General features: G+C 38.6%; 1 protein-coding gene across 5 annotated transcripts in view; it reads left to right on the top strand.

Annotated features, from left to right (window-relative positions):
- SMC6 (structural maintenance of chromosomes 6) overlaps nucleotides 1–21,835 on the top strand; it is a 59,471-nt gene extending 37,636 nt beyond the window's left edge. For 4 of the 5 annotated variants that reach the window (XM_042472152.1, XM_042472170.1, XM_042472161.1 and 1 more), the window contains exons 17-28: nucleotides 1,001–1,115; nucleotides 2,655–2,815; nucleotides 2,933–3,068; nucleotides 4,705–4,785; nucleotides 7,003–7,173; nucleotides 9,477–9,614; nucleotides 11,075–11,220; nucleotides 14,478–14,603; nucleotides 16,653–16,758; nucleotides 19,173–19,325; nucleotides 20,662–20,759; nucleotides 21,274–21,835. In XM_042472152.1, coding sequence (XP_042328086.1) covers nucleotides 1,001–1,115; nucleotides 2,655–2,815; nucleotides 2,933–3,068; nucleotides 4,705–4,785; nucleotides 7,003–7,173; nucleotides 9,477–9,614; nucleotides 11,075–11,220; nucleotides 14,478–14,603; nucleotides 16,653–16,758; nucleotides 19,173–19,325; nucleotides 20,662–20,759; nucleotides 21,274–21,385 — 1,543 coding nt within the window. In that variant the 3' untranslated portion in view covers nucleotides 21,386–21,835. Of the gene's footprint in view, nucleotides 1–1,000; nucleotides 1,116–2,654; nucleotides 2,816–2,932; nucleotides 3,069–4,704; nucleotides 4,786–7,002; nucleotides 7,174–9,476; nucleotides 9,615–11,074; nucleotides 11,221–14,477; nucleotides 14,604–16,652; nucleotides 16,759–19,172; nucleotides 19,326–20,661; nucleotides 20,760–21,273 lie in introns of those variants that run through there. The other variant, XR_006104444.1, reaches the window with a different exon arrangement.
- Nucleotides 21,836–22,590: the final 755 nt, after the last annotated feature.

The raw sequence follows: 22,590 nt of genomic DNA, 5'->3' as shown, positions 1-22,590 counted from the left end.
TATTACCTGTGTTTACAAATTTAAAATTAAAATTATTTAAGTTAACTTGTTTTAAGTTAGACAGACAGTTGTATTTACTAAACCTGTTACGCATCTGGCTAAATTGTAGTTTGAGGATTGTAATTGTTGTAGTTGTTCAAAGGAAACGTGATGTAGTCTGGAAAGTACAAATTAAGTTGGCTTGCTTAATTAACTTTATACTTCTGCAGCCATGAGTGAATAGTGGCTCTGATGTCAGTGGATTGTAAGCCTACTCTGGTTTTTTAATCCACACTTTAGGAAACCTCCCCAAGGTGATGGATCTGCCTGCCCCAGCTGCGAGTTTGCCATCCGTGGATTTGAGCATCCACGCATGCCCCCTCCCCATTCCCACTAATAGCAGTGTGTGCATGTGGCCATGTTGCCACAGCCACACACACAGCACACACCATTAAAATGGGTGGGGTTTGAGTTCCTATGGTTTTTGGCATCCATGGCGGTGTGGTGGTGGTGGAATCCAGAACAGAACCCTTATGTATATGAAGGGTCGACTGTGTATGGAATAAACTTAAGCATCTTTAATGGATTTTTAAAAAATTGGAGTAATTCCCAGAGCAGATTTGCTGGCCCACTAACCTCAGAGCCACTGGCTGCCACTGTTTACTAGGAAATCAGCTGGCTGGATTAATTGGGAGATATTTCAGAGTAAAAGTCTACAAGATGTGAGATGGAGAACTGAAATTGGGAAATTCTGTTCCATTACAAGAGGCCTCCATTATTCCAAGGATTGTCCTGAAAATGTTAGTACAGTCTTCGCTGGTGTTATTGGATACAGCCCAATGTACACTTATAATGGATAATTTTCTGCTTTTAAAACTAATTAAAAGTTCTGCAGTTGTGCCTTCTGTCATCTTTTGCATGACTTATTTTGTTACACTGTCTCAAGTTTTATAGTGTGTGTGTGTGTGTGTGTGTGTGTATATATATATCTATATATATTACTGCTTTAACTCTTTTGCAGGGCTGTTGTTCATCCTAACTTCCCATCAGTCCTGACAGCATTAGACTTCGATAATGCAATAGTAGCCAATTGTTTGATTGACATGAGGGGTATAGAAACAGTCCTGCTGATAAAAGTAAGATTTAACTTTTACCTGTATAGAACGCTTACAGAACATCGTTATGATAATTAAATTCATCCATTGTTAGGCTACATGATGTTACTATACAAGGTCATTCCCACTTGCAGTTTAAATCGATCTAAATCCATTCCTCGCTGCGGTTTGGAATTCAAGTGCAAAAGGTCCCTTGTTCCCACTATGAAAGTGTTTTTTTTCTTATCCCAATTAAATTGCTGCTTTTTGTGGCATGGTTGTCATTCCCACTAGTTGCCCTACTACAAAATATATGTCCTTCATTAGTGATGTAAGCAGCAGCCCGGACTTACAAGCCTGGGGGGGCTGACATGGAAGGCAAGTCCTGGAGAAGGAGGACCCACAGGCTTGATCCAAGCATGGCAGGGGAGAGGGCGACCCCCAGGGGCCCCCTCCGGAGTCCAGCCATGCTTGGATTGCCCAAGCCAAGCATGGCAGTGGTCTTTTTTTTTAAAAGATAAATTCATCAAAAATTCAATTGATTGCTTTTGCAACTACATGCCTGTGCAAGTAGTTGCAAAAGCAATCAATAGAATATACATTCAATTTATTTTATTTTATTTAAAAAAACACATGTTCAACAGCAGCCTGGGGGGGGGATGGTGGATTTGTCAAAGAATGAGGAGGGATGGTAAACATCCCTCTGCTATTTGTCCCAGTTCTGATCTGTCGTTCCCACTTATGGAACTCGCTTCACAATCGAGTCATCTGAAAACGACCGCTTTCAAAGTACTCTCTAGAAATGATGTAACAAGTAATATGTAATTCATGCAATAAAAAAAAAACCAAAGTACTCTCTGGAAACACTGGCTTTTTTGCCTTTGCTTCACTTCATCACGACAGGATTTGATCAGATTGCGACAGGAACCGGTTTCAAATGGGAACGAGGATCATTTACACTGAATGCCAATTCGCTGTATTTCAAAGTGGGAACAAGCCCTATGAGAGGAATAATTTGAAATGATATAAGATTCTTGGGCTAACTAATTACATTGGTGCAAACTGAGAGCCGTGTAGTGTAGTAGTTGGAGCATTAGATTGTGACTCAGGAGATGGGGGTTCAGGTCTCTGCAAATCACATTCCTTCAGCCTCAGAGGAAGGCAAAGGCAAACCTGCTCTGCACAATCATGCCAAGAAAACACTGTGATAGGTTTGCCTTAGCGTTGGAAACTAGTTGAAGCTACACAATAATGCTAACAAGCGAGGACTTGATAGTGGTTAGGCTTTAAGGGAACAGCTTGCTGGTTTGCCTCATATGGTAAGACGTACCTTGAAGTCTGACTTGGCTTATCTGTAACAGCTCTCGTTTTGTCTTAGGTGGGGGAAGAGGGAAGAGGTAAATGCTTGTGATTGTGGGAGAAGATTTTGCCAGAAAATGAGTCCCTTGCATAAAAACAAATTCAGATAGGAGAGTGCTGGAATGGCTAAAAATTCAGATTAAGTTCCTTTGTAAATCTTAGTTCTAAATATCACATGACTAGATAAGATGATTTGGTTATGGTTCTCTTTTTCTCCCCTAGAATAATGCTGAAGCCCGTAGAGTTATGCAACAAAACAAGCCTCCCAAAAATTGTAGAGAAGCTTTTACCGGTGAAGGTGATCAGGTGTTTGAAAGGCGGTACTATTCATCTGAATATACTCGGCCCAGATTTCTCAGCCGAGATGTGGAAGGAGACATAAGGTTAGCCTCAACTAATTGCCAGCTTTCTCTGTAAGACATATCAGAATGCTGGACCCAATTCCACTTTTTTGAATTTTATTATAAAAGTTGTTTTTTGAAGTGTTTTGTTTATTTCAGGCACTTGGAGGAAGAACTTGAAAAGAAACGAATTTATATGTCAACATTAGAACAACAAGTACATCATATTGAGAAAGATGTGAAAGAGAACAATCGTCTCCTTACAAATCATTATCATCATCAAAAAGACATACAGGTGGGAAAAACATAGAAAATGTATATGTAGTATTGAAAGCTGATGTATAGGAATGTGAAAGAGTAAACTTGTATGATATGTGCATTAAGCAGTATGCCAGAGGTAACAGGGTGGTGGTGTGGGGGGTCTGCCAATAAAATGTCAAAGGAACAGCTTAAAAGAAGTTGAGGAGTCAATAGATTATTCATAGTGATTTTCTTTGATTTTGTTATATTGGAGATTTAGGCAAGTTTGGCACCTTTGCTAATAAACTCCTGAAATGTTTATTGTTTTAAAATAGGGTCATTGAGATGTGGTGCTTTTCATCTGACTCAGGCACTACATAGTGTCTTTTTCCCTAGGTTGGAAGCTGCTTTGTGCAGAGTGTTCTTGGGCTTGCTGATAAAAGTACTGTATATATTCATGTATAAGTCTAGAAATTTCAGTCAAAAAATTGACCTAAAATATCTGATTCAACTTAGCTACAGGTCAATGTAATTACTTTAACTCTTTTTATTAAAGGATTCATCCTCTGGTGTTTAATCTTGTTTTAGAAGAATTGGCCTAACCCACTTCCTATTTTCTTATCCACCTAGCCTTTAATATAAGCACAAACATTTATGCCTGCTGGAATTTTTAAAGTTCTTTGGCATTGTTTTCTTTTGTTTCATCCTTTAGGTCCTTTGTTATATGCCTCTAAGTTTTGCCCTTGACTTATCCATGGGTCATATCAAAATCCATAATTTTGGCCCCAAAAATCTGCCCTCGACTTATACATGAGGGTAACGTATAGAACTTCCTTAGGGAACTTACCCAGGAACCTCATAATTCCAAGATAGAGAAGCCCCAAAATAGCTTTTGTTTTTCAGATTTGTGTGATTTTTGGCAATGTTTTATGGTTTCATATGGGCAATTCTTAATTGAACATTGAAGTGTGACTCATATTTTCATGAATTCTAAGTGCAAAACTTAGAAGAATATTACTTCACCTACTAGGTTTTACCATTGTACATTTTAATCTTATTCACCTACACACTAACGTACTACCATGAGGAGAAATAATGTGCAAATCATTTGCCATTTAAAAACAAACAAACCCATAATTCAGATGTCTCTGTATGAACCAGGCCTGGGCTATATTTAGGGATGAGGAAAATGTGGCCTTCCAAATGCTAAATTGTTCACATCATTCCCTTATCATGGGTCATGCTAGCTATGATTTATGGAAACTGTACTCTCATATCTCGAGGCCCACAGATTTTCCATCCTTGATTTGGGCAGAAATGCCTCCTCCAACAATATCATTTCTGATGTTCTGGTATTGGAAAATGCTATAGGCATACATCAAGAATGACGTGTGCTGTCTTTATAGCTCCATTACACCAAGAGGTCTTAAATCTTTGTTAAGTCTCAGATCATATAATTAGACTTCAGCTTTCCTTTTTCCAATAAGCAGTATTGACATTTTTAGAGGCTTTTCTGATTTTTTAATCCCAAACATTACCAGTGTAATCTGTATATGTAACTTGTGGGCACATGGGTTATTTTTATTGAGTCCCTACTGTATTATATTTCGATAGAATTGAACTCTAAATGTTTATTTTGTGTCCAGTATGTGCTTCCCCCCCCCTAAAGTTTATTTTAATGGTTCTTTTAGGTAAATATAAGAAAAATAAATTTAGAAATTAAGGATCTTGAGAATGTTGAAGAACATCAGTCAGTGGTCATCTCTACCTTGGTAAGGATTGTATTTCTTTATAACATCTGTATTATAATGCTGTGTATGTTGAGAGTAGAATGTAATTTTTATTAAGTTTAATAAGAATTCTGAGTATCAGGGTTCATTTATGGCTGTTGAGCAAGTACCTAGTTTTTATATCATACAGTGGGTCAGTGTCAAATGTGGGCACACTATACGTGACTTCCTGCTTATGCAGAAGTTGCGCGGCAGTATAAACAATGGTGCGTGCGTGCGCCCCATTTTCTATGAGGCGTGAGCATACACAGATTTTCCCTTATGCGGGGTGTGTGTGTTCAGAACAGATACCCCATGTAAGGGGAGGGCCCACTGTATATCAGTATGGCATCTGATATCAATAACTGGGACTTTTATCAGAGTACCTGCTCTAAGAGAGATATGAAAGAGGGTTTTGTTTGTTTGTGAACCACCCTCTATGGAATACTCTTTCTAGTCAGACCTTTGTGGGCCAACATAATCATCCTTTTGGTACCAAGTTAAAAAGGTTTTTTTCTACTCTGTGCATCTTGTAGGCAGTATACTTTTATATTATTGATATATTTATTCTCTTTCTTTTTAACTTACATGTTTTCTTGCTTTAAAAACAAAGTGGGGTTTTCCCCATGTGCCGGGAGAATATTGCAGGAATTCTATACAGTTAGTAATTGTTGGTTCCTGCACTCTGTTTATTAATTTCCTACCAGCCAGTAAGACCTGTTTTTCAACCCTTCAGCACAGATAAGTTAAAATAAAGGGTGAATCTCCAAAAAAAAAGGAAAGGTTTATCCAAAATAGACGGAAACATGTTAGTGATAAAGCACATTGAAAAAAGAGAGAAAACAAACACTGAGGAAGTGGTGAGAGAAGAGAACTGACCCCAGCAGCTCCCGGCTACAGACAATAAATTGATATCTCAAGGCGAGATGACCACAAATCTCTAAGGCAAAAACAGATAAAGCCTTAAAGAGAGTTTTCCAGAAAGCTAGCAGCAGCAATTCAGAGCCTGTATCACTAGTTCTTTTAAAGAGAGTAAACTCTCGATCGCCAGCTTTAAAAAAGGCATATGGTAAAAAAAGATTTTGGAATATTTTCAAGCTGTGGATGTTGGAATCTGTAGATAAAAAAATGTGGATAAGGGGGGGCAACTGTAGTTAATTTGCAGACAGGATAGTATAAAATAGGATTGTGGCAGACTGGAAAATATCAGAGGAAGGTGCAGGCATTAGTAGTTACTAACAGAATAGAATTTTGGGCTTGGTGATCCCTGTGTTCTGCTGGCACACAGGGAATAACCCAACTTTCTGGACTGCTGCTCTGAGTTATTCAAGAATGACACAGTCAAATACCAATTCCTCATTACTCTTTTGTAAAATAACATCTAACTTTTGCCTTGGCACTGTTGCATTTTGTGAAACAGAAAGTTTATGAGCCAGCCAGAGTAAGGTAGATTAAAATATAGCACAGCATACTCTTCTTATAGTATTTACATGAAGTTATCCTTAGAGGAGCCTTTTGTCAGCTGAAATTTTGAAACAGACTTTTCTCAGTTTCTCATGAAGTGAAGTGAAATAGAAGTTATCAATTAGTGAAAGCTGCAGAAAGTCTTTCACTAGAGTTCTAAAATAATTATTTGCCTCATGAGGTAAAACTGTATTGTAATCTACTGTGGATCTCTTATGTCCAAACAAATGTATAGACGAGTTTAAAAAATAAACTTATAGTAACTCACGGACTGACATTTTAATGTGATATTAACTTTGGTAGACTAGGCACCACAAAAGGACATGTTTCAATAAAGCTATTAGTCTTGGAACTGCCACATTTCCTAAAGTTGTATGCACAGATGTAAGCCCCTGTGTCACATGTAGGAATTCATCCTTACTATGTTAACAACAAAAGCAACAAACACATCTGCTTATATTGAATAAATTACTAACAGTACTTTACTTACAATCTAGAACAGAAATAGTTTACACACATTTTCAGCTATGACACCTTTGGCCTAATTGTTTAGGCTGGTGTCTTGTGGCATAAAATGGTGGAAAAAGATTACTAGATTCACTAGTGGGGTTGTGGAAGATACATCCTATACTCCCTTTGCTATGTCCTTTATGACACATCTTTATTAAAAGTGATATTGTCTTGGATCAATTGAAACCCAATTTCATGACCAGCAGTTCAGAGGAGTTTGAAAATAACTTGGAAGTATTTTTATAGGAGGAAGAAATAAAAAGTAACAGGCTGAGGATGGAAGCTGTTAAGGAGACTACAAATGCCCAGAAGAAGAAAATGGAGGAACTGAGATTTGTTCAGCAAGAGGCAGAACAGAAATTGGTAGCAATTAAAGAAAAAATCCTTCAAATGCAAGAAGAAGCAGTTCCATTCAAGGTACTACACAAGCACATACGCACGAACACACACAGTTATATGTGAAAGATAAACATTAGTTTTGAGGATTTTAAAAGTGTGAATAAAACAGACTGCATTTTTAAATTGAGTGGTTGTTGCATCCTGTGCTAGTGGTATGACTTATTTGTGGCTCAGTGGCTCAGTATCAGAAAATTGAAAATGTGAAATAAATTAATTCAGTACTGTACAGCCTTCTGTGGAGCCAAACTCCAAAACCCATAATGTACAGGTTAATTCGGGCCCGGAAAACACAGGCCAAAAGAGGTGACTTCCAGCTGCTTTGAGGACATGGCATTTAGATGACGCACGGCCCTAAAGCTTCCGGAAGCAACTCTGACATCTCAAAAATGAACCCACTACCATTGCAAAAAAGAGTCGGTTTAGACTGACTCCTGGCTGGTGCGGTTTGAGACCTGTGGCAGTGGCCTGCTTTGGAAGCGGGCCATGTGGTTTCTGTAGTCCCAGCCCAGTTGTGGCCAGAGTAGCTGGAAGCCACTTATTATTAACCTTTATTTATAAAGCGCTGTAAACTTCTTCCTGACCATCTGCTTTACTCCTCAGTTAACTGTTAAATGTATTCCTGTGCATTGCATCTTTAACTAAAATGATTTTTATTCAGTATTCTGGCCTGCCTGGGTCAAAAAATGCCTGGGTCGGGGAAAAAATTTTTGACTAAGGATTTAAAGGACATACTTAGCTATGATCTTATGATGATGTGTATAGATGGTTTTTGACTCTTGTTAGAATGTTTAATATGCATAGACCTCTAAAACTGATAGAGGGCAAAGAGAAAGGGGGTTGGGCAGGTGTAAAAAAGATTTAGTAAAACGAAGCTTCTTTATCATAGGCTTTGTTAATTGTGGTAAATCTAAATTAAAACTAAATCCAGTTTCCCCTGAATAAAATATAGCAACATTTTATTTTCAGTCCCTGTAGAACTTGGACCATGGGCATGAAACAGGTGTTTACTTGATGCATGCCTTTAAAGCAGGTGGAAACTGAAACAAAGTTGCACTCCGTGGCTAAAAACTGGAGTAAAAAGAAGCGGGATACTCCAGCTTAGCTCGGAAAATATTCATTTTTCTGCCTGCAGGACGCCTGTGCAGCACTGCAGCAAAGCAAAAAAATGAAAGTGCGGGAACTCCAATGGATTTAATTACAACTTAGGTGCATGGAGTGAAGGAGTGTGAAGGTGGCATCTATAGGAGACTTCCATGATTGTTCGCACCAATGTCCTGTACAGGCAGAGCATCACATGTATGACTGTGTGGCTGGTCAAAGGTGTGGCCATCCAGTGGGATGGCATTTGGATGGACATGGGAGGTACTTGGAAATTGCAGGTAGTGTGTTTGTAGGACAGTGCACATTCATGCTGAGGAGACAAAAAATCCAGTGGCATGGCTTGATGCTGCGCCATGCGGTCAGGCCATGCGTATTCGGCTTGCCTTGGGAGCAGGCCTGGTGGACAGTGGGGTTTCAATCCGCTTTTGGAAAGAACAGAATTGAGACACCTTTTCCTGCCCCTTTTGCTCAGGCCCTTATAATACCCTCAGCAGAGTTGCCCAGATCAGTATAATAGTTTATTTTGGCAGTATTTATGATACCAAAAGCTATTATAGTTTTTGTTGTTGATCATTTCATTTTCTAATAGATATAAGAATATAGCAATGGCAAGCCCCTTAGGAAGAAACTTAGCAAAAAAAAACTGTGATACGCCCGGTACATACTTGTTGGTAAGTCCAGGCTGGCGGCAGCCTAATTTCCTCCGGAGGGAAGCTACAGCCGCCAAACTGCACGGCTTCACTCAGGAAGAAAAAGAATCTGGAAAAACTGCGTTCTTTTTCCTCTGCCATAGTTATGTTGTGAGTGCGCCAATGGCGCACTCATGATGTAACTGGCACTGTGCGATGTGTAGATGTTATGCGTCCGTTACATCATAATGATGGCGCCCATGTACACAGGGCACCGCCATTATAGCGCCGCCAGAATGTGCCAGGGTTAGGGACCATGTGGTTGCTGTGTGGTCCCTAACTCTAGTTGCGTTGCCGTCACGCCACAAAGAGCCCGCCTGTCCCGGGCCATAGTTTCACTTTAGGGCTGCCGTAAGTCAAAAATGTCTTGGAGGCACAGCAATAACAACAGCTACACTTGTTACCCCTGTTTACAGTAGTTGTATTAGATATGTAATTGTATGAATAACTGAACTTAAGTCATTAATACTTTGAGTACCATTTGGATGTTAACAAAATAGTATACATTTCATATTAAATTGTTCTTAACAGGAAAGATCAAATGAAGCTGATTGTGAACTGCAACAATGTAAAAATAATTTGAGACATTATGAAGACAAAGAGAAAGCACACGTGGAGTCAATAAATAAGCGTAAAAAAGATCTAGCTGCCAAAGAGAAAGAATTAGAGGTAATTCATCTCTTTAATTTGATGTATTTTTATTTATTAGTAAAATGTCCACTAAATGATGTGTGTGTGTGTATGTGTAAGTAGACTTGTTTGCTTCTATTTACATCTCTTTAGACTTTTCTGGAGCTGATTTTCATTAGCACAAGCTAATGAATCATGGTGATTAGGACATAGTTTCAGAATGCATTGCTTGTGTGCTAGCAGGATTCATTCCCCTTTCAGATTTGTTGGTCAAATGGTTTGTTTAGTGTTGCATGAGTACCCTGTTGATGAGAGTAGAAGCATATCAGAGTTTTTGCAGATTGCTCAATTGAAGTGAGAGCTAGTTTTTGATCCTTATTTGGGATTTATTCTGGATACAATTAGCATATTTATGTTTCACAAAGAAAATAGCACTTTCTACACAGAAAATATATCTGCATAAAAATATTATTTTCTGCATAGAAAATGCTCTTAAGTCTGTAAAAAATGTTTTCTATGTAAATCAACTACATGCAAATTTTACATAGCTGTGCCTAATTTTAGGTTTTACTGGATAAGAAACAGCTTTTTCTGCAAAAACAAAAACAAAAAACCTGTATAGAAATACACAAAACTATCACAGGTGAATATTATGGTGTTTAAGGGGCTAAACAGACAGACAGGAAGAAGTAGCCATAAGCTTCTCCGAGCCCGATCACCATTTGGGGTCTGGCCAAATAGACTGCGGCAAGGAGTGGAAAAGAGCTGCACCATAGGTGGCACCGAGGCAGCTTCCAAGCACTTTGGGGCATGTGTCTTGTAAATGCCTTGCCCCACGGAGGGGTTGGAAGCCGCCTCCGTCTGCCCATCTGTTTCAAGCCTAAGTCTCAAACTGTGGCTTGGGGGTCTGAGAGACAAACAAGCAGGAGTGCTGCAACTGCTACGTTGAGGCAGAAGTGGACGGCTAGTAGCAAAAAGTTTAGGGTTTTGTAAGTTTTCAGATTTCTGAAGGAGGGATGCGTCAACCTGTATCATAAGAATCTTCAGCCAGGCGCTTTATATTTGTGCTTTGAGTTTAAATTATACAGGTATTAACTTAGTTTATCTTATGTTTGCATTAGCTTTTCTCTGAGGATGAAGACATATTAATTTCTTCATGGTGCAGAATAGAGAATATTTGTAGTAGCCAATAGTGTAAGCTGTGAACCAGAGTTTAAATCTGGTCTTAACTGTGAACTTACTGTGTGACTTTAGGTAAGCTCTCATGGAGAGAATGCTGGTTTATTCTGGACAGTCGAATGGATTACTGTCAGAGAATAAGTAAATTATTTCTCATTAAATATTATTCTAGGAACTGCAGGAGGGAAAAAACTCTGTTCTTTACAGATTGGAGGTGTTTAAATAATGTGGATTTCTAAAAATAATGTTATACAGCTTTCAGGCAAAATGTACAGAATGAAAGGGAAGTAATCTTTGCCACATTTTAACATGTTCATTAGGAATTGATTGCAAAGGCATCAAAAATCCATCCAGAACGAATAGAAGTAAATAGAACCTATAAAAGTCTTGTTACAGAAATGAATCGCTTGAAAGAAAAAATAAATTCAGAAAGACAGCGTACTGGAGATAGAGAAGAAATAATAAGGTAAATATAAATGGTGGGGTAAGAAGGAATAAGAAGCTATGCACTCTTCTTTCTTTAATTTCTATTCATTTGATACTATTGATATAGATAATAAAATCCTGGGGGTATCACTGTTAGGTTCTTGGTAGATAAGTATTCTTAGAATGTTAAAATATTTCCGTGTAGCAGAAATACAGGGCTGGATAAGATTGAAAGGGCCTTATCTTTATGGTAACTAAATGCACTGGCAGGTTTTTTGACTAATATTGATAGGTAATATATTTTGCAACTGCTTTTAGATTTGCGTTTCTAGGTGTTGGCCCTGACATGAAAAACCCAAACAGTAAAAATATGTGAAAGATTTCCAATCTATATGAATGTGTCAGATCAGAGTTGGAGTTCTCAATGTCCTCCCTTTTGTGATGAATTAAAACAGGAGTGTTTTAATATTCTTTTATGGTACTGACTCGGTTCTGGAAGCCTGTAAAATCCCGGTTTGCCTTGACTCTGGTGGACAATTTGTTTTAATGGTTGTATTTTAAAATATTTTTCAAATTGTCTTCTGGCAGTTGAGGGACAATAGAGAATGCTTATATAAAACAATTCCTTGCTTCCACTGAATATGAAGACGCAGTTAGGAAGAATCCATTGGATGAATGGTGCATAGGAAGAAGAAATTTATGACGATACACTCCAAACTAAGACTTCATCTAGTCCTGGAATTGGCACAGTGTGATCTGCAAATGTCATTTGGCATTCAGTGCTGATTTTGAAGTTCCCAAAAATTCTGACCCTTACCACTCGCAAAAAAATTCACCAATAAATGGCTAGTAGCTCCCACATCCCAGTCCTTCAATGAATGTCAGACGAAATGCTTCAAGCAGTTAAGGAAAGAAGAAAAAGGAGGGGGAGACAGAAACACCATCAGAACCTTGAATGTTACAGCCCAACATTTAGTATGTAAGAATAAAGAGAATTACACCAATCAATACAGAGAAATAGCCAACAACAAAAAAGGAAGATCAAGAGACCTTGTTTACAAAATCCAAGAATTCAGAGAGAAATTCAAAACAAGGATGGGGTGATTTATGATCAGAAGAGGAGCATAATACATGACCATGATGAAATTTTAAAAAGATAGAAAGAATACACAAAAGTGCTACATAAAAATGTGAAAGGATGAGTGATGCATAGGAAGAAGACATTTATGAAGATGAACCTCAAATTTTGGAAAATAATAATAATAATAATAATAAATTTTATTTATATACCACTTTTCCACAAATCAAAGCGGTGTACAGACAATTAAAACCATACAGACATTTCATAAAAGGATAAAATCCCATAATAAAACCATACAATTACAGAACTCTAATCACAATCATTCGCCTTCAATGGTAAGCAGGGAATCGATGGCAACAGGGTAGATAACTTCATTCTTCAGGGGGGAAGGCTTGACAAAAAAGAGTTTTACCCTCTTTTTGAATGTTTCTAGGGGGGTTGTCAGATGGAGCTCCTCGGGTAGATCATTCCACATCTGTGGGGCCACCACTGAAAAGGCCAAAATGAAGTGGAAGCCACTCTAAAAGCAGTTGAAAAGATTAAATCACCAGGAACAGATGCCATACCTGTTCAACCGCTGCAATTTACAGAGAGAGAATCAAGTTCAGCTTTAAATCTGCCAACAAATATGAAAAACAAAGTAGTGGTGCACAGACTGGAAATGAGCAATATATATACTTATCCATAAAAAAGGAGACACAAAAGATTTCATAGCAGACATATGTTGGATAATGGAGCATACCAGGGAATTCCAGAAGAAAATCTGCATATGCTTTATTGATTCAAGAATTTGTGCAGGGATTGGTCCTGAAATTGGCAGATGCAAGTTCCAATAACTCTTCATCAGGGGAGCCTTTGACTGCATAGATCATGAAAAGTGATTAATTGCATTAAGAGAAATGGGTGTGCCACAACATCTGATTGCCTTGATGCGGAGTCTGTACTGAGGAGAAGAGGCAGCCATCAGAACAGAATATGGAGAAACACAATGGTTCTCAGTCAGCAAAGGGGTCAGACAAGGCTGCATTTTATCACCCTATTTGTTCAAGTTCTATGCAGAAAAAAACCATATGCAGAGTGCAGAGCAGGCTTAGACTCCAAGGCAGGAGGAGTGAAGATAGGAGGAAGGAACATCAACAACCCTAAGATACACAGACAACACAATAGTACTAGTAAATACCAACAGAGACCTGGAGCAGTTACTTAAGAAGGTGATGGACAAAAGTTCCAAGGTTGGATTAAAGCTGAATATTAAAAATAAAAAATAATGACCACAGAAGATCACAGAAGATTCATCCTAGACACTGAGAAAATTGAACTAGTCAAAGAGTTCCTATATCTTAGATCAAATCTTCATCAAAACAGAGACTGCAGTCAGGAAATCAGTAGTAGACTGGTCAAGAAGCCTGGCCTTGTAGTACCTGAACAGAGTGGTTGAGGACAGTGGGACTTGAAGAAGTCTCATCCACAGGGTCACCATGAGTCGAAGTCCTCCAAGCATAACTGACTATTTCCCCCTTTTCTCACCTGCTCCAGCATATATTAGGCTCTTCCCTATTTTTTTTAAAAATAGGAATCAGCTGTGAAAAATAGGAATTTTCATTTGTGAAAAAAGTCCCGTAGGGCTTAAATCGGATAGTGGGAGCAGTTTGGGTTCAACAGTATGACCAGTTGTATCCTCTGCAGGCTGGGGAATTTTTTGGGGATGGAGGTTGGTCCAAAAAAATTTCAGATAGGATGGAGGCATAAAAACTCCACTCAAGGATGGCCTCTAGGATCTTGTAGGGGAGGATGTGGCCCTAACCCATGGAAGCTGACCACCTCTGAACTAGTTAGTCATTCTTGATCTCTATCAGTTGCTATCCAAGTGTTTTAGGAATCAAAAACAGTCATGGTCAGTAGTCCTATTGTTAGAAATTTCCTCTGAATATGAAGTTATATTTTGCTGTTATTAATATATTTGATCATCCCCCCCTCCACTTAAAGTCATGCAGACAAGTAGCTGTTACACTTGATAGCGTTGATGACGACGACGACGATGATGAACATTATCATTTTGGCTAATGTCCTCATTTTGTAGTCCCCGGTACTCCATCTCACATTGTCCAAGCTAGAGAGACTTTTTTTTGGTGTTGCAACAAGGCTCTTTAGGGTACCTTAATATGTAAATAATAATTTGAAGCTAAATATTCTTGACACCTGTTATTAACATGCAGGCAACTTCAAGAAGCAAAAGAAAAATATCAGACTGCAGAAAGGAAAGTCAAAGGTCTGAAGAAATTCATTAGATTAGTGGACGAGGTGATGGTTGAGAGATTCAAAGCTTATGAGAATTTTAGAAGGTAAGTGTTATGTGTTTGCTAGAATAGTGGACAACCATGTTATGCATGGGTTCAATTTAATTCCCCATGGTGGTCTAGACTGCATCATTTTCCCACCATTTATGGATGAAGATTAACTGAAAATTACAAATGAAAATCACTTCCACTTGTACATTTGGATTCTTCATCTGGTTTATGAAGCACAGTCCACTTATATCTTGCGACCCCCAGGAACAACGATTTCCCATTTTATGGTGAAAAACAAGCTTTTTTAAAACAACACCAACAACACATTTTTGGTTGAATCCAGGAACTTTTGGGGAAGGCCTGGGGCAGAGGCACAGGGAGCATATACTTTAAAACAAAACATAACACTCTAGCCCATTGATAGTAGAGAACTCTTGTTCCTTGATAACATATTTGGTGTTTTTTTCTGCTTCGTGTTAAAAAGAACCAGTTTGACGAATCAGAAAACAAAAGTACTTTTATGCTTTTGGTTGTGGGATATCATTGCTGTTCAAATATCTTATACATTTTGCCAGGAGCTCTACTGAATAAGCTGAAGTACTAGATGTCAACTGTTAAGATACTGTGTGTAAATGCTGTTGTGGTATGACATCCCATACTGGGAGCTTATTTTCCTTCCATTCCTCCATGCTACAAGGAGAGGTTTTTGTTGTTGTTGAGACAGAGTGTATAATTTTAGCCTTTGAAATTTCACAGCTTTACTAGTAGTCCCAAAAGAAACTATGGAGATTATCACATGGGGAAAAAGAGGAGAGGAAGCCGATCACTCCCATCCTTGTTGTGCAGTTGCATGAAGATTATCAGACGATGTCACGCTTATTCCGTCCTTCTCCCATCAGTGAAGTGGAATGGCCCTCGTCACTTTGTATTAATGGAAATTCCTGTTAATACAAAGTGACAGGACCATTCCACTTCACTGATGGGAGATGGATGGGATAAGTGTGACACGATAATGACTGCGTAAAGATGGGAGCTCTCCACTTTACGCCCTCTTTTCCCCATGTGATAATCTCTTATGAGAAATGCAGATGGAAACCTGAATGGCTTATAATATTGTATGGAGTGGCTCCACTGATGGCATGTTGGGGTGTGGCGTACACAAGGTGACACCTCAAAAGAGGGTAGATACTGATTGGTCCCTCCACCTGCTGTGAGGGGGCATGCAGAACTGCTGCCAGGGTCCGCCACTTCTCTGCTGCTGAGGCTCTCAAAGGGACCACAGTGGCAGAGAAAGAGGAGTGAGCCTACGCACCTTCTTCCTTTCCTCTCTACCCTAACACTCTGGGTCAAGCAAGCCAAAGCACCAGGGTGTTGTCCCCCCAGCAGCACCAGGCACCCACACTGGGTAACACCAACACTAGGGTGGCCACTGTGTAGCTCCGTCCTGCTACATTTCTCTCTGTAAATTTATGGAGGCTAAATGTTTTCATTACTGTTGTTCTTCAAAAAATATTACCACTGACATGTAGCTCTTCAGATAAATGTTGTGTGATGTAAAGGAGTAAACTGGTTTTATATAGTCATTTGAAACAAGGTTGCAATTGCAGTAGGACAGGTTTCATAATGATTAGGTAGCTATCCTAAACAGGATGGCGAGCCTTTTGCCTGCACATATTATAGATCTTTCGTTTATCCATTTGCGGCGCAAGCAAACATATCAGGAAACTTGTAACCATGTTTTCTAACATGGTTGGAATTGGGTAACAGTTACTAGCTTTGAAAGAAGTTAACATACAGTATTAAATTAATACCCTGGCTTACACTAGTAACCATTGTTCCCTTGTTTGGATGAAATGGGGAACTAGTTATTGAAACGCTTCCCCATGAAGGTGCTGCTTACACGAGCAAGTGATGTCTCATTATACCTTGATATAATAACATCCTTTTGGAGCAGATGCAGAAATTGAACTTTTTTTAGTTTATTGAATAAAACTGAAAAATTGAGTACCTCTAAATTGTTGTTTAAGAAGTAGACCCCCTACCCATAACATTGTAAATATATTTCCAGTTTCCATTGGTAACTTTAATGTTTTCATTCTAAAGATTCCTTACAGTGCGATGCAAGTGCTACTTTCACTCCCTGCTAAGTCAAAGATCATTTTCTGGAAAAATGAAATTTGACCACAAGAATGAAAAACTCTCAATTACTGTAAGTAATCTTCCATTTTCTTTGTTGATTGCTTTTTACTATTTGATTACGGAATCAAACATTTTTCTTGAATTATTGGCAGCAAATCAGATCCTGACTATCTTCTCATCATTCACAAGGGATGGGTGCTGCATCTAAATCTGGGAACTCTCAGATAGACTTCATGGAGGTTATTCCTCTAACATGCCTACCAAGTACTGTTCAAGCGCTCATCAAGGCAGCACATAGACCTTACACCCACTGTTCTTACACCTACAAATAGAGGAAATTCTTATCCTTTGTGTTGGACTAAGAATGTTCTCCAATTCCTGCTCCACTTCCAGCTGTTCTCAAGTTCCTTCTCTTCCTCTCGAAAAGGGCATCTCCCTTTCATCTCTCAAATGCTATGTCACTGCCATCCCCTCTTCTTTCTAGATTAACAGAAGACCATCATGTTTCCAGGTTCCCCTGATGAAGAGTTATTGGAACTTGCATCTGCCAATTTCAGGACCAATCCCTGCACAAATTCTTGAATTGATATTGTCCCAGTTATCTTGGAAACCCTAGAAAATTATGACTTCGTGTGACCTTCTTGGTAGTCATAATCTTTGTCAGGAGAGTTGGGGAGCTTTGGGCTCTCTGGGTTGAGCAACCCTACTTAGGCTTCCACTGGGATAAGACTGAGCTTAAATTTCGTTTTTACCAAAAGTTGTTTCTTCCTTTCATGTCAACAAAGATATTGTCTTGTTCTGCCTTCATGCAAAATCCAACATCCAATTTGGAGAGACCTCTTCACTCATTGGACATTAGATGAGCTTTAGCCTTCTGTGTCATAGGACTTTGGGTTCCCCTATGAGCCAGAGACTTTCATTTTCTGTTGTTCTTCAAAATGAGGGCTGATGGTTTTAGCACAATGTTTTTCATAATAGATAGTTTTTGCAGTCCACCTAGCTTATGAACTGGTCAGGAAGGAACCTCTATGGACACTTGACTAGAGCAGTAGCTGCATCTTCTGCCTTCCTGAGTGGCATACCATTAGATTATGTCTGCTGAACTGCGGTGTGGTCACAACCTCTGACTTTTATTTCCTATTACAGACTGGACACTTGAACCAGAACTGATGCTGCCTTTGGGAGGGCAGTGTTCTCATGTTTGAAATATCATTTGGTGAATCTGCATGACTGTCCCATCTTGTGGCTTGCTATCTGCTATTTGTGTGCATCACAGAAACCTTGATGAAGGAGGACAGGTTGCATACCTGTAACTTCAGTTCTTCAAGTGGTCATCTATAAACTCCTGAACACTGCCCATCCTCCCCTTATCATGTCTTGCTTCTCCTCAGCTCCTTGGGTGCCGGTGTTGTGGTATCCATGGAGCTGAGAGAAATTCGCAGGAAGAGCTCTATAAGGCACCAAGCGAGTGCATGCACTTATGACCAGAAAACTTGCATAACAACTCTAGAAGGTTCCAAATGGTGCAATTAGCAAGCACAGATAACCCATTTCTATAAGTATACAGATGGCCACTGGAAGAACTACAGTAACAAGTATGCAACCTGTCCTCACTGTGGAGGCCATCCTGAAATGGTTAATTCCATCTTCTTATGATGTCAGGACATCTAGAAGCTTCTGATTATCCTAGGAGGAAGTAACATCTTCCCTCTATATACTTCATTGAGCAGGTAGACTTTGGTTCTCCAGCTTTATACCAGTTTTTAGAGGTTTTTTTAAAAAACTCAGCCTACATCTAATTGCGTTACAAGCAGGCTTTGGAAATCGGTAACTAAAGATGCTATACTGACAACAATCAGCAGAAGGGGACCTAAAGCCAGATAGGATCCTCCATTGAGCTATATGGGGAAGAAAAGACAGGCTCCCTCTAATAGTTGAGTCTTTGCCTGCACATGAAACCCCAATGTCCTACAGATAATGCCAAATAGTGGTAAGTCCTGTAAACTGCTATAGAAGGAAAACTTTGTAAAGTATTCTGGAGCTTGTTGTAGAGTATTAGTAGAAAGATAAATCCCAATACCATACACCATTAGGCCACCTCATGTATGCATGCAGATACAGAGAAAGAGAGAGGGTTAAAATGGATAGCAAGGAAGGAGACAGTGGAGGCATCCAAAGAGCAGAAGAATTTTACTATGGTGGTTAATTTTTAGCATCCTTCCGCACTTTATTTCCCATATTAGACTCTTGAGGAAGACCATAGAATATAAGCAAACAAGCCTATTCTTGCCCTAGAAGCCCTAGCTCCAGAAATTGTTGGGAGGAATCTTCATAAACAGAAGGAACCTTCACAGTAAAGTTTGATACTTATTTTCTTGAATTCAAGCATTTGTTAGGGAAATCTTGTCTTTTCCAGGATATGTATGTATTTATTTATTTATTAGTTATTTTGTTGTTTCAGTTTGATTTCTCTATCTCCTTAAGGTCCAGCCTGGGGAAGCAAACAAGGCTGCTCTAGATGATATGAAATCTTTATCTGGAGGTGAACGTTCCTTCTCTACAGTTTGCTTCATCCTTTCACTCTGGTCCATTGCAGAATCTCCTTTCAGATGCTTGGATGAATTTGACGTATATATGGTATAGTTTGCTGAATTTGTTAACACTTGTATAATTACTGAATGGTTAATCATTTACCAGTTTTTAAGAGAAATATGAAATAAAATGTATTAGTTTTCAGGGAAGAATACTACTACCTTAGTAGTTCAGTATCTACCTTACTCCTTTTGCTTAAAAAAAAGCAGTCCACAAAACTAGTTTTATTAAACTAACAAAATATACAGAAAAATAAAAGAATAACATAATGAAATGTGCATTAACAACATTGCCTTTTAAAATAATAAGCTACCATGGAGCTGTTTTGCAAATTAATATTTCTTGGAAATTATTACAGTATTGAGAACTACAAATGCCTTTACAATGTTGCTTAATAGCATGTATGTTAGGTTGTGATAGTAATCTGTTTAAGGCTGCCTGAGTGGAGTGGAGATTCAAGAAGAAATAGATTTTTAGATTCAAGGGAGAAAACATTTGTTGTACAGGACATGTGCTTAAGCGTCTGAATACACTTTCAAGTCTCATGATAAAGTGAGGATTCACGTCAAAATCCAGTGCTTGAAAGAAGCTACTGCAAAGAATGACGATAACGTGAGGTGGAGTGTCATAATCTGGGATGGTGTGTGTGGTCTAATTTTTGGTACATTGTAAGCTCACACCGTTTTTTTTCCTGTCCCACATACACAAATCTTGACTGACTGTTCACCTTGGAGAAAGGAGGTCTTAGACAGGGCAGGGCCTGACAATGATATCCTCTTGCATTTTACACTGCCCTGTTCTGTTCTTTAGTCTAGCAAGCCAGCTGATTTTTAACCAGTTTTGTTCTGTTGTGTAATGGATTGTTATTTTGGGCTCAGTCTATGAGGGCAAAAGATCTCCCTCTCTTTGGAAGGCAGCTATGCTAACCACTATACTACCAACACAACCACTATACCACCAATGCTCCCTCTTTGAAGAAGGTAGAAACTGAGCTCATTTTCCACTAGGAGGTGGAGGGAGGTGGTGATATATTCAAGAAGTGAAAGCTTTCTTCTAGTTGCTTTTAATATGATGTTACACTGCTACAACCAGAAACTTAGTATTTGCCCATTCTTAACAACAGGAAAGTGTTTCTCAAGAGTGGAAGTAAAAAATGTCAGAACTAATGGTAACAGCCAAAAAGTAAAATGTTTAGTTTATAGGTTGCTAGAGAATGAATGGATTAAAAGGGAATGGTGTTGGAATACGTTTTGAACACAACAGTGCACGTCATTTCATTCTCTCTCAACTCTCACCTAAGGCATGGCATTGTGTTATTAAATTAGAATAAAATGTGTTTATGAAAATACATTGACATATTGCATCTTTTGATATCTTTAAGGACATGGTTAACAGGAGAATTTCAATGGACATGCTGCTTCAGATGGCAAATTCTCAGAGTCACCGGCAATTTATTTTTATTACCCCACAGAACATGAGGTAATCTGTTTTGAATATTAGAGCTTTTAAAATAGAGTGGAAATAAAAGCCATATGTGGGTCTTAAGTTTATAGGGCATCAAAAGCAGCTGTTTGTATTTTGAATTGTCAAGGGATATTAATACAGGTGTTTTCTCTCTTTTTACTGTCCTTGTGTGCAAGGTAAAATACACTTTTGTTTCTTTGTTCTTAATTTTAAGCTTGAATCTCAGAGGCTTACTGGGAGACCTGTGATGTCAAAAAGAAAAACTCAAACTGCCCCCCCAAAAAAGTAGAGAAGCTAATTTGATGCTTTAATAAGTGTTTATGCTGGAAATATCATTTTTATTTCCTGAAAGGAAAGTCAAAGGCAGAATTGTGATACAAAAAAAATCCCTACTTTCAGTTACATTTATAATTTAATTCTTGTACCTAGTCCCTTCTAGCTAAGCTCTAACTGTAGAATTGGCATGATTTAAATGTAAAAATATTGTATGGAGAAGCCATGACTACATTGCCTCTTTTTTTGTATCTAGTTCATTGCCATCCAGCAAGCTTGTTCGAATCCTCCGGATGTCAGATCCAGAGAGGGGGCAAACCACTCTGAATTTCCATCATAAAGGTGATGAAGGAGAAGATGAAGAGTGAGTGCCTTAGCAATGCACAGCACCTGATCAGTTTGTTCATATTGTTATGTATCTGTTTAATATGTACAGTAGTTCCAACATATTCTTATGTCCTGTTGGAGTTAATGAAATCTAAGTCTTTGTAATTCTCCTCATGTACTTGTGCCTTTCTTTCCTATTGCAGTTCCCAAGATTTAAACACAGATAAAATTGCATTTTATTGCTGGAAGTGTCCAAAACTATTTTGGTGAACTGCAGCAGTAAACATATTGTGTTGCACTAGCAGCTCCTCTTAACTGAAGCTGCTGTTTTGCTCTTGCAAAGAATGGAATAGAAATATATTTTGAAGAGTTATAAAAAATTTTTCTTATTTTTTTATTCTTTAAGTATGACAAAGTAAGGTAACAAAATAAAGCTTAGATAATATTTTGGAACTTTTTGATACAATAAAACAGTTTCAGCAAAAACAAAATTCTTGTTCATAATTCTTTCACTATCTTTTGGTTTAATGACATTTGTGGTTGTCGCCACATCAGTGCAAAAAAATAAATGTATACAGTAGGCATCTTGTGGGTTCTAGTCTGATGCCTTAGCCCAGTTATCTTTGGTCCAAAACACACTGGAGAAATAATCCACCTTGAGACTGCTTTAACTGCTCTGGCTCAGTTCTAGAGAATTGTATTGTAATGGCTTTTTCTTTATTTGGGGCCTCAGAATGGACCTCTGTCCCGTCGCCTCAGAGCAGACCTCTTAGGGACCACTTTAACAACACATTGCACAGCAAGTTTATAATGCTTTATAAAGAAAATGTAATGATAAAAATAATTTAACTGTCTTGGCTCAATGTTAAGGACTTCTGAGAACTGTAGTTCTGTGAGACTTATTAAGCCAGTGTGTTTTGGTCCTATAATGGCTTTTGCTAGGGACTTCTAGGGACTGTAGTTCTGTGAAACATTGAATTTTCTCTCTCATAGATAGCTCTGGTATCACAATAAACTACAATTCCCAGGATTCCCTAGCACTGAGCCAGGGCAGTTCCAGTAGCCTCAAAGTGGATTATTTCTGCAGTGTGTTGTGGACCTTCTGCTCTGTTAAAGGAACTCTGCAGGTATATTGTTTGACACACACTAGTCTTACAGTATATATCACTCAAGTCAGCTTCCCCAACTGTGCTTTTGGAGTACAGATTAAATAGCGGCCATAGTGCAAGCAAGCAGACCTCAGATT

This window comes from Sceloporus undulatus, chromosome 1 (assembly GCF_019175285.1).
Source record: "Sceloporus undulatus isolate JIND9_A2432 ecotype Alabama chromosome 1, SceUnd_v1.1, whole genome shotgun sequence".
NCBI lineage: Eukaryota > Metazoa > Chordata > Lepidosauria > Squamata > Phrynosomatidae > Sceloporus > Sceloporus undulatus.
The sequence above is the reverse complement of the archived record's forward strand: the minus strand, read 5'-3'. Positions and strand labels throughout refer to the sequence as shown.